Source organism: Artemia franciscana, chromosome 11 (genome assembly GCF_032884065.1).
Source record: "Artemia franciscana chromosome 11, ASM3288406v1, whole genome shotgun sequence".
NCBI lineage: Eukaryota > Metazoa > Arthropoda > Branchiopoda > Anostraca > Artemiidae > Artemia > Artemia franciscana.
The window spans coordinates 24968558-24983250 of NC_088873.1; the positions used below are offsets into that span (position 1 = coordinate 24968558).

Below are 14693 nucleotides of genomic sequence, written 5' to 3' on the forward strand. Positions count from 1 at the left end.
CTGATCAACCGTTCGTAAGTTAAAAATAAGTCATTTTTTCTATTTTTTCGAATTAACGCCCTCCCCAGATGGACAAATCGGGGAAAACGACTATTTCTAATTTAATCTGGTCTGGTCCCTGATACGCCTGCCAAATTTCATCGTCCTAGCTTGCCTTGAAGTGCCTAAAGTAGCAAAACCGGGACCGACAGACAGACAGACCGACAGAATCTGCGATTGCTATATGTCAGTTGGTTAATACCAAGGGCCATAAAAACCTTGTATGCCTCTGGGGTATAACTTAAAACACTCGCCCCCGGCCTCTGGGGGGTTGTATTGACCCCGGAGTTTTGTTTTCTGATTGTGAACTATTTTTAACAAAATGGCCATCTCAAATTTTTTATCGGATGGGTTTGGGGGAAAAGGAGTGAGGGGGGCTAGTTGCCCTCCGATCTCTTTTGACTCTCAAGAAGTGAGCTAGAACTTTCAATTTTAAATTAAAAAAGGTTTCTCTGAAGTTTGTACGAGCATCCCTACTATAAGAACTATATATGCCCCCTGGGTGTAACTTTCAACGTCTGCCGCCGGTCTCTGGGAGGGGGGGTTGTGTCGACCCCCTAGTTTTTGTTATGGGATGTTTTAACAGTTATTAAAAAAATGGCTCTCAATTTTTTTTCAGATGTATTTAGGGAAAAAAGTGCGTGGGGGGGATTAGTTGCCCTCGTAATTTTCTTTAATCTTAAAAAATGAACTAGAACTACCAATCTTCAATCGAATGAGTCCTCTCTGAAGTTTTTACCTGCATTCCTTCTATAAGAACCATATATGCCCCTAGGGCATAACTTACAACGCCTGTCCCCAGGCTCTGGGGTGTTGTTGACCTTGTAGTTTTTGTTTTATGATCTTTGAAGTGTTTTTAACAATTTGACTATGAAATTTTTTATCTGATTTATTTTGGGCAAAAAGGGCTTTGGGATGGGAGCTAGAAATTTCAATTTCCAATTGAATGAGCCCTCTCTGTAGTTTATACCAGCATCTCTTACATAAGAACCATATATGCCCCCAGATCATAACTTACAACGCCTGCCCCCGGGCCCTGGGGTTGTGTTGACTTCAGAATTTTTGTTATATGATTTTGTTATATTTTGTTGTAATCTCTTACAACAAAAACATTCCTACCTTAACGGAGAAAATAAAATTTATTATCACGAGTGATTCATGTAATTTTTCTTTAAAATGTGAAAACTGAAACTCATTTTTTAGATACGAGCTTAGCATAAATTAGTAGATATTTGTAGGTTTGTTTTTACAAATTAGTTGATAGTTGATTTTTCAAGATGAGTTTGAACCTATGAATTTTGAGACCTGAAACCCAGGAAAAGATCTTTGAACATGTTCCAGAGATTGAAATGGGAAACGAAAAAGGCTAATAAAAAGAATTATAAAGAAAATATTGAAAATATCAAGTATATATTTTACTTGAAATAAAACAAATTATTGAACTTCAACTGTATGTCGGTTTTTATAAATAAGCTGAGAGTGTCATTTGTTTGAGTCCTTGAGTTTTTTGATTCTACGTTGTTAGTCCTAATTTTAAATACCAAAGGCCAATTAAAAAAAATGTGTCCAATGTGCTGTAGGTACGCTTCAAAATTAAACCACTGCATACTTTAAAATTAGCCGTGGCAGTTGTAAGTAGCCTAAGTTCGCAGTTCTGAGGATTTGAAACCATTTGAAATTGTTGATTACAAATACAAAATAATGCTTAGGATATCAATTTTAGACGTTTTTTTATTAATTTCCTCTTGATTTTTAGGCGAGCTGAATCAGTTTTACCCGTATCACAGCAAATCCAATCGGAAATATCTGAAGAAACATCAACCGACGGTGAGGTAATCCTATCGAATTTGTTCATATTGTTGTTGTAGTTCCCAATTTTAGTGATCTTGGGGAGGGCGCTACTATACAAGAAACAGCTGGAAGTTAAAAATTAGATAATGTAATTTTTTGTGACAACAAAACATTATCCCTAAGATCATGACAAATTTTGAGGCTGACCACTTAATCTTCCCCACTTCTATATTACAGCTTCGACTAGTTCACCTTGTTAGTGTCCCAAGTTTTCCAACTTATGGGGAAATATGACAGGCTAAACGGGATGGCTACAGAAAATAGGACTATATGAACCATTTTTAGTTTTCGTAGTCCTAATTTTTAAAGAACTAAATGTGTACCTTTTTTTCTATCAAACAACAAAGAAGTGATCAGTTAACAGTAACATAATTTTTACCTAGATTTGGCGCCTTGTTCTAAATTCATACCTACTCTACTTCACTCTACCTGAAGTCCAAGGGGTGAAGTGTATCAGAAAAATCGGTTTTTGTTTGATGGACTTTTTTTCATAAAGGCTCTTTTATCTCAGGCAATTTTTGGGGTTTTATAAGGTTTCTAATAATTCTTGAAACATCATGCGCCGTTTCCTTTAATCTTCATGGAAATTCTTTTTAGACTTTTGAAGAGTCAAAATGGCTCACCTCTAATTGTTAACATCTAGTGAACAATTGAAGAGAGCTATGGGACATTACATATGAAATTGTCTAGAATTTTCTGTAAAATCCAAAAAATTATTAATAGTAGAGTATAGTATATTTAACACAAAAAGACCCTGCTAGGCCAAAGCCGCAAAAAAACGTACAAAAAAAAACATAAAAATACAATCGACAAATTACAAATACAATTAAAGGTTTCGAATTGAACTTTTGATGAAAACAATTAAAAAAAAAGAAAATCATTCAAAAACATAAATACAAACAAACAAATAAAGTCATCACATAATACCCTCAGGATGGGCTATACACACGCGAATAGACCGCGCCAGGTTCTTAATACTAATAAAACACCCCTTTTTTTTAGCAATTTTTTTTACTAAAGGCTCATCCCCTGTTCCACTCCAAAATTTCCTTTCTCAAAACCCTTAACCCTCACACTTCCCCGGAAAGTGCAATAAATTTGCCTCCCACTCTCCATACATGGAGCAACTGTATTGACCACTCTTCATTCTAATCCTTCCCAAATATCTTCTTCTTCCCCCAAGTGGCATAAAATTACATCCACAGGACATTACCCACTTAATATCCTCCCTAGATAGCCCTACTCTAAAACACATCTCCTCTCCCCATGCCTCTTTTGCCTAAAGTGCAAATTAAGAGAATCAGCACCCCCACTTCTGAATTTTCTGATTGACTAAAATAGAATATACCTGTTTAGACAACTCTTCCACTTATCTACCTCTGCCCCTGCCATACCCTCTATTCCGTTTAATAAATCCAAAGTTGCATTAATATGGCCCATCCACCAACATCTTTTTCCGTCTAACAGAGACTCTGCAATGCTTCCCTCACTAGCCTATGCTTTTCCTTACTTACACCTCTTTCCTAATACTTTACCATTTTTACTAGCGTCCTACTTCTTAACGACAAAATTCCCAAATCACCTTTAATAACTGAGCTACTAGACCTCTCACTTAAACTTAGCATCCTTCTATAATACTTTAATTGTAATATTTCTAATATAACACCTTTATCAAACCCCTAAACTTCTGCTCCATACTCCATTACCGACTTAATCTTAGTCTTGGACACCCACTTCTGTAACTTCATATCTCCAAGACCTACTTACCTAAAGGGACTAATTAGAACCATTCCTATTACCCTATCCCCTTTTTTCAACTAATTCTACATGTCTGCCCTACTTACCATCTTTTGTTAACCTACATCCTAAGTAAATAAACCCATCCAAAACAGGTAAATATACAAATTGTTCCATTTAACAAAAGTATATTTTTTGCTTTCCACGAATTTTAAAGCACCCCGTATTGACAAAAATATGTTATGTGAAAACCGCTTTTAAAGCTGTTCCACTTAAAAATTCTCTCTACATCGCGTAAAAATAATTAAATACGCGTAAAAATTAAATTGATAATAATTTTTTTCGAGAAATAAAAAACCGGTAAAAAACCGGCACTATGTATTATTTATTAATTTTTTTATTTTCTATTTTTTGGTTTTTCTTAGACCAAGGCACTTCGTATCGAAGGAAATGTGGTAGAAACTTCAAAAAAGGCTCATTCAATAGTAAACTGAAAAGTTTAGCGCCCTTTTCAATAGTCAAAAGTGATTGGAGGGCAACTAACCCCCCTTCCATGCCCACCATTTCTTTAAGTGAATCCAAACAAAATTTTGAGATAGCCATTTTGTTCAGCGTAGTTAAGAGGTCTGGAATTTATGTCTTTGAGGATAACAACCCCCCACTGCCCTTAGGGCAAGGTACTTAAGTTATTCCTAGGGGACAAATAAGGTTTTTATAGAATGGGTGGTCGTATGAACTTCGGAAGTGGGCTCATTGGATTGCTAATCAGAAGTTCTAGGGTTCTTTTAAGATTCAAAGTGATCGGTGGGAAGATGACCCCCCCTCCCCACACCTTGTATTTTCCCGAAATGTATCTGATAAAAATCTTAGAAGGCCCATATGTTGTCGTAGAAACTTTGAAAAGGGCTCATTCGATTGGAAATTGAAAGGTTTAGTGCCCTTTTTAATAGTCAAAAATGATTGGAGAAGAACTAACCTCCCATGTCCATCAATCCCCAAAAGAGATCTAATCAAAATTTGTAGATAGCCATTCTGTTCAGTGTATTTGAAAGGTCTAGAAATTATGTCTTTGACGATGGCAGTTCAGTTCCTTTTATTATTACAACAAATGTTTACAGGAAAACTATTCCAATGGTCTCCATAAGGCTCTATGGGCCGTAGTATGGAGACTTTTACAAACCCCCCCCCCATAGTCCTCAGCGCAGGGGTTGTAAGTTATGTCTCAAGTGCATATAAAGTTTATATGGAAAGTGTGGTCGTAAAAATTCCGGGGGAGGTTCATTTGACTGGAAATCAGATGCTCTAGTGCCCTAGTTATGAACCAAAGTGATGGGAGGGCAGTCCCTCCCATACTTCGCATTTTCCACAAATGCATCCGATAGAAATTTTGAGATAGTGATTTGTTCATATAATCATATAAGATCATATAATAAGACCTTTGGGGTTGACAGAATCCCTCAGAGTCTGGGGGTTACGGTTTTAAGCTATGCCCCAGGGGTATATAAGGTTATTTTGGAAGGGTTGGTCGTGTGAACTTTAGAAGAGGCTCATGTGATTGAAAATGTATAGTTCTAGTTCCTTTTAAGACTCAAACATGATGGAGAGCAACTAGCCACCCCCCTCATTGACATCTTCTTTTCCCGAAACGCATTCAATTGAAATTGCAAGATAGTCACTTTATTACCGATAGTCCAAAAATCATATAACAATGTCTTTAGGGTGGACACAATCTCCCAGAGCCCATGGGCAAGGGCTGTAAGTTCTGCTCCGGGGCAGTTAAGATTTTTATGGAACGCGTGGTTGTGTTAACTTTGAATCGGATTGAGCTCATTTAATTGGAAGTCGGAAGTTTTAGTGCCCTTTTTAAGAGTTAAAAATGAATGGAGGGCAGTCAGTCCGCCCCCCCTAGGCCTACCATTCCCCAAAACATATCCAACTGAAATTTTAAGAAATCTATTTTGTTCAGCCTTGTTGAAAGGTCCAGTAATTATGTCTATGAGGATGTCAACCTCTCCAGAGTCCCCAGGACAAGGGCTGTAAGCTAGACAATTCATTTACATTTATACATAGTATATGTTATTGAGAAAGGTTTGTATGTTTGAACTTTACTTTCCAAGAAGATGAAGAGCATTCAGGTAAGTCTTTCAGAGAATGTTGAAGGGAGTTCAACCAAATCAAAACACGTCATGTGTGCACGGATTATCAAAAGGTTGCATCACAGGTATAAATAAGTATATTAATTTAGAAAATTCAGGAAATGATAAGGATCAAAAAGGCAATATTTGCATGCTATTAATATTACTGCAATTGCCACCACTGCTAATAGCATGCTACTCCATTTACAATATTGATGGCAAATTTTAACTATATCAAGAGAAGCTATGTGCATGCACACTGTCAAATTAGCGTATCTCAAGAACTTATTTGGGCCTTAAGTTGGAACTTTCAGAGAATGCTTAAAGGGGAAGATCGCCTCAGGAAAATATAATATGTTCACACTACTGCTAATGCTACTGTTACTGCTACATTTACTACTACCACTACTTATATTGCACCTAGTTGTAAAGTTAATAGCATTGAGATGAAAATTTCAAGAAGTATATGATGATGCAGGTTAACAAAAGGACATAGTAACTATGTTATAACAATGGCTAATTGTATTACGTTTAAACTTCCAGGACATAATTAGAGAGATGTTCTACTGACCAAAATGCAATATTCGATACTTTTACTAGTAATATCGGTAAATGTTTAGTTTCGTCGCAAGCTGTCTAAAGTGCGTATTACTGCATATAGCATGATTCTGATGATAGTATATTGTTTCTTTGTCATTATTAGAGAAACGCATCCATTTTTTACCTTTCTAAAATCTCCTTTGGGTGTTGCGTAATAAAGAGTGTATTTTTTCTTTAAAACGTACGAGGGCCAGGAAACAACCTTCAGGACCCGCTAGTGGGGGACCTTTAAGACGCCGGGCCTACGCAAGTAATTCCACAAGGGCCATAGCAACCTTTTCCGCCTTGGGGAGATGACCTAACCGGGGGCCCTACTTAACCTAGCAAGCTTTTCCATCTGGGGGCCATAGCATTAAGTGGGATTTTAAGTGGAATGTGGCTAAAATCCAATTCCAACAGGGGCCGCTAGCATCCAATTTCACCGACAAAACGTTTTATAAGACGTGTCAGATGTTTTTTAAGACATTTTGCAAGACGCTTCAAGAACTTTCAAAAAGTTTTTCCTAAGACGTTTTTCAAGATTCCCTTTGTAATAGGGAAATGCTTACTTATGTTAAGGATGACGCATTCTCACGTGAATTGTATCTTTAGGGCCTGTGGGGATCCCCACTTGTAACTGTGGAGGACACACACGTGGGTTTAACGTATTGACGATGGACACGTGGGTTGTTACATAATACTTTCAGAGATTTTTCTCGCAATGCGTTTTTTTTCTCGGGGAACCTCTGTAACCTAAAGACTTTGTCCACTTTAGACTTCGACGGGGATTACCCCTCAATGGAATGGAGATCTAGACAGCTGTACTGCGAAAGCCTTTATAATATCATTATTTTGCTAATACTTACTGCATTATAACTTATTGCACGCAAGGAAAATCCCATGTCCCGCTTACTAGAACGATTAAATGGTCTTTCAACATGAGAGTGCAAGCATATCAATGCTATTGATTTTTGCTTTATTAGATGCACCTGCCTGTTACAGCGTTATTATTTTCTACCGTGACCTAGACAGGTTAAGTTAGCTGCTGAATCAGTAAGATGTTACATGACATTGACTTTAGATTTTTCATTGTGTAAATGATTACGTAGTGAAGATTCATCCTGGAAAAAGAAATCTAAAGGACAGAGGCTTTTGCACATACGCATTTTATTAATAAAAAAATGATAAAATCATGAAATCATAGAAAAAGCAATTTAAACTGAACACACGGAAAAACAAAACATGTAAAAACCTGATATAGGATAAAATGTGAGCAAAAAGAACCATGAATTAAAGAAAAGTGGGAACCCTAAGTAGCAGTTTCAGGGGGTGGAGGTTTGTTATTAGAGGGAAATTTAAGCCATATTAAGAGATAGTTCTGGGAGGTCTTAATGTGTATGCATCGTTTTTATTGCTCTATTAGACGCACCTGCATGAAAAAAGAGACACACTTTTCGTATTTGGTTATTTTTGAGAGATTTCTGTGTAAATGCCACGTTTCTTTGAGTCAGGACTATTCATATTCGCGCCAACGCGGCAATATAAGGCTTGCCCACCCTAACAAGCTATGCCAGAAAAGGGGTTTCTATTAGAGTAAAATTTAAGCCATATTAGGAGATATTTCTGACGGGTCTTAATGAAAATGCCTCGTTTCTATTGCTGGACTAGATGCACCTCCCTGTCACGTTCCATTAATTGAAATCTTTACACTAGCAGAATCACATTTTGGAAAATGAAGCATGCAAAAAAAGAAAAGAGAGACATTTTAGCATTCGGTTATTTTTGAGAGCTTTTAATGAAAATGCCCCGTTTGTTTAACTGAGTGCTAGATTTCTGCCCCCTTTCGCCGAAAAATTCTTTTAACACCTCCCAGCTTAACTTTCAGCTGTAGAACGCGTTAGTCCAAGGCAATTCCCAGCATATTACACTCAATGGCCGACACATGGGACCCTCTGGCAAGTATTACTATGCATATGGTATTTTCAGATATTTTCTTGTAAAAATATTTGTTTACACTAGAATCGATCGTTTAAACTTAATGAAAAATTCCCAATAACGTTTTTTCTTCTTATAACTCCTGGTAATGCACATCAGATTGACACAATACCGGCTCGATCACTCCCTCTAGTGCACACCTAAGGGTTTTTCCCACACAAATAACTTTACAAACTAAAAAATACCATTGTTTTATCTGAACAGCTGAAACTTTCCATTTAATTGGTAGAATGCGATGCTGCATGGCAATTTCCGGCCTTTGACGCTCAATGGCTGACACACGGTACCCTCGGTCAAGCATTATCACACCAATGACATTTTTTGGCATTTTCCTGCAAAAACATTCGTTTACGCTAGAATCGATCGTTTAAACTTAATGAAAAAAATCCAATGATGTTTCTTCTTATGACTCACGGTTATTCAAGCCAGCGTGGCACACAAAGGGCTGAAATATTGTACCCTCTGGCGTACATTATCACACCTAAAACATTTTCGGATATATATATATATATATATATATATATATATATATATATATATATATATATATATATATATATATATATATATATATGTTTGCATTTTGTCAAGTTCTAGTTTTTTTTAGTAAACTTAACTAACATGCTGGTTTTGTCTTTGTGAAACTTGTTGTATGTTGTTTTTTTTTCATGAAGCTTTGTGTAGCTTGTTTTTTTTCTTAGTAAAAGATTCCAGCAAAAATAAACACATACAATAGAATCGATGGTTTAAATTAAAGAAAAATCCCCAATAACGTTTCTTCTGATGACTACTGGCAATTGAGTTCAGCCTGGCACAATCAACCAACCCGATGACACCCTCTGGCGCATATTATCACACCTAAGGGTTTTCAGCCCTTTTCTCTCAAAATATAAGTTCATAAACTAAAAATGGTCATTGTTTCATTTGAACAGCGGAAACTGGCCATTTCACTATTAGATTTCGATGTTCCATGGCAATTCCCAACCTCTGACACTCAATGGCTGACACACGGCCCCCTCTGGCAAACATTATCACACATCGGCATTTTTTGGGTATTTTCTTGCAGAAATATCCATTTACACTATAGTCGATCGTTTAAATTTAATGAAAAAATCCCCAATAACGGTTCTTGCGATGACTCCTAGTAAGTGACACCAGCGTGGCACACCTTGGGCTGGCATATGGCCCCCTCTGACGTGCTTCATTACACCTAAAGCATTTTCGTATATATATATATATATATATATATATATATATATATATATATATATATATATATATATATATATATATATATATATATATATATATATATCGAAGAATGTTGACATCGAACATTCTTCGGGACATCGAAGAATGTTGTATATTCGCAAGTTTTATGTAGTTAAAAACATATATATATCTATAACGAAAAGAGAAATCTTTTCTCTTTTATCTATATTCACAGGTGGGACACAGGGACACAACTGCAATGGCGCGTAACTAATATGGCGCGTAACGACTTACGCGCGCGGGGGGGGGGGGGTCTCGAATATGCAAAACATACGTTTCGTATCAAAAGGATACCAGCCAATTCTAAAACAACAAGAACAGAATTAGCATCTTTCATATTGGCATCTAGAGATGCACATGCGCTAGCAACGGTAGTTTTGGAAAGACGATTTGGTGATGTCAAGATTATTTTGCAATGGTATGACGGCAGTGTCATTTCTGATAAAAACAGAGGTTTGCAAACACTTATAAGGCAAATTTACACTCATGCAATATTTATTTATTGTTTGGAACACAAATTGACCCTGGTTGTTTTTGATTCTTGTGCACCCTTGGCAAAGACTTTTTTCAGCGGAATAGAATCTTTGTATATTCATCACCCTCTACCGGGTCGTCATGCAATTCTCAAAAAGAATACATGAATATCTAGGAATAAAAAACTACTGAAATGTGATGCCTGAGTACAATAAAATGGGGCTGCCGTTTTGAAACCGCAAAGCCATATTAAATCACTATGAAGCCATTACAGTGGAAAATAGTGACAAACATGCGGCAATAGTGTTAGGACCTAAAAAATTTGATGATGCCAGAGTTTATAAATATCTATTTTGTTTATGAATACAAACATTTCACTCTGCCTTGTGGGTTTCCACTAGTCCGCTATATTTTAGAAAATGCCTTTTTTTGTATTTTATTTAAAAAAAAAAAAAAAACAGAACGAAATGCCTGAACGTCTTCGTGGGCTGGTGCCACTACATTGAATGTACTTAATTAATATTCTCAGACAAAAGATTCAACTCTGTCTCAGGCCATTTGTTCAATAACAAGTACAATTTAAACATTTGAAATAAATAAAAATGATTTCTTTATTTGGAAATATATCGAATAATTTATGGAAAAACACGGAATTTCCTTAGAACATATTGAAGTGTCAGAAAAGTTGCGCTGACGAAAAGAGTTTTATACAGAACAACGGCTGGAAAGAGCAACACAGTAGATTTGCTGACAAACACCCAGTCTGAGGACTGCTAGAGAATAAACATTCATAACTACATGAGGGACAATTTTGTAATGGATTTAAAAGTGCAGTTTGAAAACATCCCTTTGTTTAATGTCATAGATACCTTCCTAAAAGTGGACATGGACAATGCAAGACAATTTATGAATAATTTAAAAAGATCTTTTAAGAATTGACTCTTCTGTACTAGATGTCGAGAATATGCATCAAGCTAAAAATTAATGCAATTTCAGGGACGGGATTTGACATTAAAGGTATATTTAAGCCCTACTAAGAGCTATTTCTGAGAGCTGTTAATGAAAATATCACATTTCTTTGATCCAATGTCACCGAATGGCTGATACACAGCACCCTCTAGCAGGCATTATCACACACATGGCATTGATATTTTCCCGAAAGAATATTCCTTTAAACTATATTCGATCGTTTAAACTTAATGAACAATCCCCGTTAGCGTTTCTTCTGATGATTAAATAAAAAACAGGTTTTTTAAATGAAAGTAAGGAGCAACATTAAAACTTAAAATGAACGGAAACTATTCCGTATATGTAAGGGGATTTTCCTCCTCAACGCCTCGCTCTTTACGCTAAAGTTTGACTCTTTCTCTTAACTCTATTTTTAAAACAGTAGGAAACTGTTTGAAATGCCAATTTCCAGGTTTTGACACTCCATGGCTGACTCACAACACTTTCTAGCACCATTTTCATTTCTGAACCATTATGAGACTTTTTCATGATAAAAATTATGCTTTAACTCTATTGGTTTGAATTTTCGTTTTCGTTAGAAAACCCCTTCGTGGTACCCCCAAAACACTTCATACCACCATGGCATTATGTGGCTTCCCCCCCGTGGCATCCATGTTGCATCTGTCATCGTCCTAAAGGCAGTTTCAATCCTTTTCCCACAAAAAAGCTTGTAAATCTAAAATTGAACACCTTTTTTACTGGAACAGTAGAATTTAGCATGTCATTGTTGGAATGTGATAGCCCAAGGCAATTCACGCCAATTAGAATTTAAAACATTTCCTGATCGAGCCTTTTCCTTATTTCCGGTAGTTCTATAGAAATTGACTGCATTGTGGCATCCTCTGGCACTTCTGATCATTCCTAAGACGTTTCTAAATATTTTTTCTTTTAATAAAGTGATATCCAATTCCGCTTTCCTCGCTTCGAACCCTGTTTACAATGTTTCCACCTCTATGTCTGGTTGCTTCGACCCCGGTTCAACCGATTCTAGATTCCATTATGCTTGCTCCGATCCCAATTCCAAATGTGGCTTCGATTGTGTCAGTTCAGTGTTCCCACTTCTGCCCTCCGATTACACAATCCCGATCGCACCTCCGCTCCAAGTTCCGTCGATTCCTATATTTTTTGGCGGCTGCCTCCGTGGTAATCTGTGGCGGGCAAATGGCTGCTCCCAGGCGCCCGTCAGGGGGGATGACGTGTCTTGTAAGAATTGTTTTTTTGTAATAAGTATTTTTTGTTTTGTAACAAGTATTTTTCATTTTGCAATAACAATTTATGGTTGTTTAGTATGTATTTTTGTATAGTAAGACCTATTTTTTGTCTTTTAAGAAGTATTTTTTTTTGTAATAAGGATTTGTGATTTCTGAGGATGAATTTTCTGGTTTGTAGGGATCAATTTTGTAAGAAGCATTTTGTATTTTGTAAGAAAAATTTTTGATCTTTATTGATGTATCTTTGTTTTGTAAGAATTATTTTTTGTTTTGTAATTAGTATTTTTTATTTTGTGATTAGAATTTATGATTTCTTAGGATGGGCGTCGGAGGGTGTCACAGGGCTGTTACATTATACCACGCTGGCCAAAATTGTCAGGAGTCATCAGGAAAGACGTTATCGGAGGTTTTCTAATTAAGTTTAAACTACCGATTCTAGTGTAAACCGATATGTAAACCCTTAGGGGTTTACAAAATACAAATTACTTCTTCGATAAAACAAAAAACAATTCATACAAAACAAAAATACATCAAAAGAAATCTGAAATTTTTCTTACAAAACAAAATACTTTTTACAAAACAAAAAATAATTCTCACGGAACAAAAATACATAACACAAATCGGAGATTGTTCTTACAATTACTAAACACAACTTCCACAACTACACAACTACACACATTACAAAACTAAATATATTTTCAAAAAGCAAAAAATAAATGTTACAAAAAAGACACATCCTAAAAATCACAACCTGTTCTTACACAATACTTGTTACAAAACAAAACAAAAATACTTTTTACAAAACAAAAAATAATTCTTATAAAACAAGACAGGAAAAATCAGAGATTTTTCTTAGAAAATACATAATACTTATTAAAAACAAAAGTACATCTTTAAAATCAGAGATTGTTCTTACAATATAAAAAATACTTGTTAAAAACAAAAATACTTCTTAAAAAACTAAAAAGAATTTTACAAACACAAAAATACATCCTAAAAGATCACAAATTTTAATTATAAAGTTCAAAATACTATGTTACGAAACAGAAAATAATAATTAAAAAAAAATGTATCCAAAACGATCAGAGATTCTTCTTAAAAAAATACTAAATACTTGTTACAAAATACAAAATACTTCTTACAAAAAAAATAATTCTTACAAAACAAAAATAAATCCTAATAAATCATAAATTCTTATTCCATCATACAAAATACTTCTTCGAAACAAACAAGTTCTTACAAAACGAAAACACATCCTAAACAATCACAAACTGTTCTTACAAGATTCAAAATACTTGTTACAGAACAAAAAATACTTCCTAAAGAAAGAAAATAATTCATACAAAACAAAATACATCGTAAGAAATCACAAATTCTTATTATATATTACAAAATACTTAAACAAAGTAGTTCTTACAAAAAAAAAAAATACATCCTAAACAATCACAAATTCTTCTTGCAAAATACAAAATACATCCTATAAAATCAGAGGTTTTTCTCACAATATACAAAATACTTGTTACAAGACAAAAAATATCTTTTACAAAGAAAAACAAATAATTCTTATAAATCAAAAATATATCCTAAGAAATCACAAATTCGTATTCCATATTACAAAACATTTAGACAAAAAATAATTCATACAAAACAAAAAAATAATTCTTACAAAACAAAAATGCATCCTAAGAATTCACGAATTCTTATTACATCATACAAAATACTTCTTACGGAACCAAAAATAATTCTTACAAAGCGAAAATACATCCTAAATAATTATAAAAAATTCTTACAAAATACAAAATACATGTTACTAAACAAAAGTGCTGATAACAAAACAAAAATAACTAATTCAAAATAACATACATTCTAAAAGATCACAAATTCATCTTACAAAATATCAAATACTTCTTACCATGTCTAACAAAAAATAATTCTTACAAAACAATATACTATAAAACTGCAATCCTATAAAATCTTAGATTCTTGTTCAAAACGTAAAAAACTACTTCTTACAAAACAAAAAATACATCCTAAGAAACCACAAATTCTTATTACAAAATACTTCTTACAAATCAAAAAATAATTCTTACAAAATGAAAATACATCCTAACAATCACACTCTGTTCTTACAAAATACAAAATACAAAAAAAAATAATTCTTATAAAGCGAAAATATATCTTAAAAAATCAGAGATTCTTCTTACAAAATACAAAATACTTTTTACAGTGGTAGCTTCGATCAACGATGTTTTGAATGCGTGAGACCAATATACTTTTCACTCATCTGTCTAAAATTCTGACCCAATTTACTGGAGGCCATGAGGACCCTCAACTCCACTAGGCTTTGATATAAGAGCCAGCAGATGATCTGTTAATTTATTTCGTTTATTAT

At 34.7% G+C, this 14693-nt stretch overlaps 1 protein-coding gene across 1 annotated transcript in view; it reads left to right on the forward strand.

The window, feature by feature from the left end:
* LOC136033004 (nuclear factor related to kappa-B-binding protein-like) overlaps nucleotides 1-14693 on the forward strand; it is a 74233-nt gene that overhangs the window by 26007 nt on the left and 33533 nt on the right. Inside the window, exon 6 of the mRNA XM_065713531.1 lies at nucleotides 1796-1871. Within this exon, the coding sequence (XP_065569603.1) occupies nucleotides 1796-1871 (76 nt within the window). The remainder of the gene's footprint in view (nucleotides 1-1795; nucleotides 1872-14693) is intronic.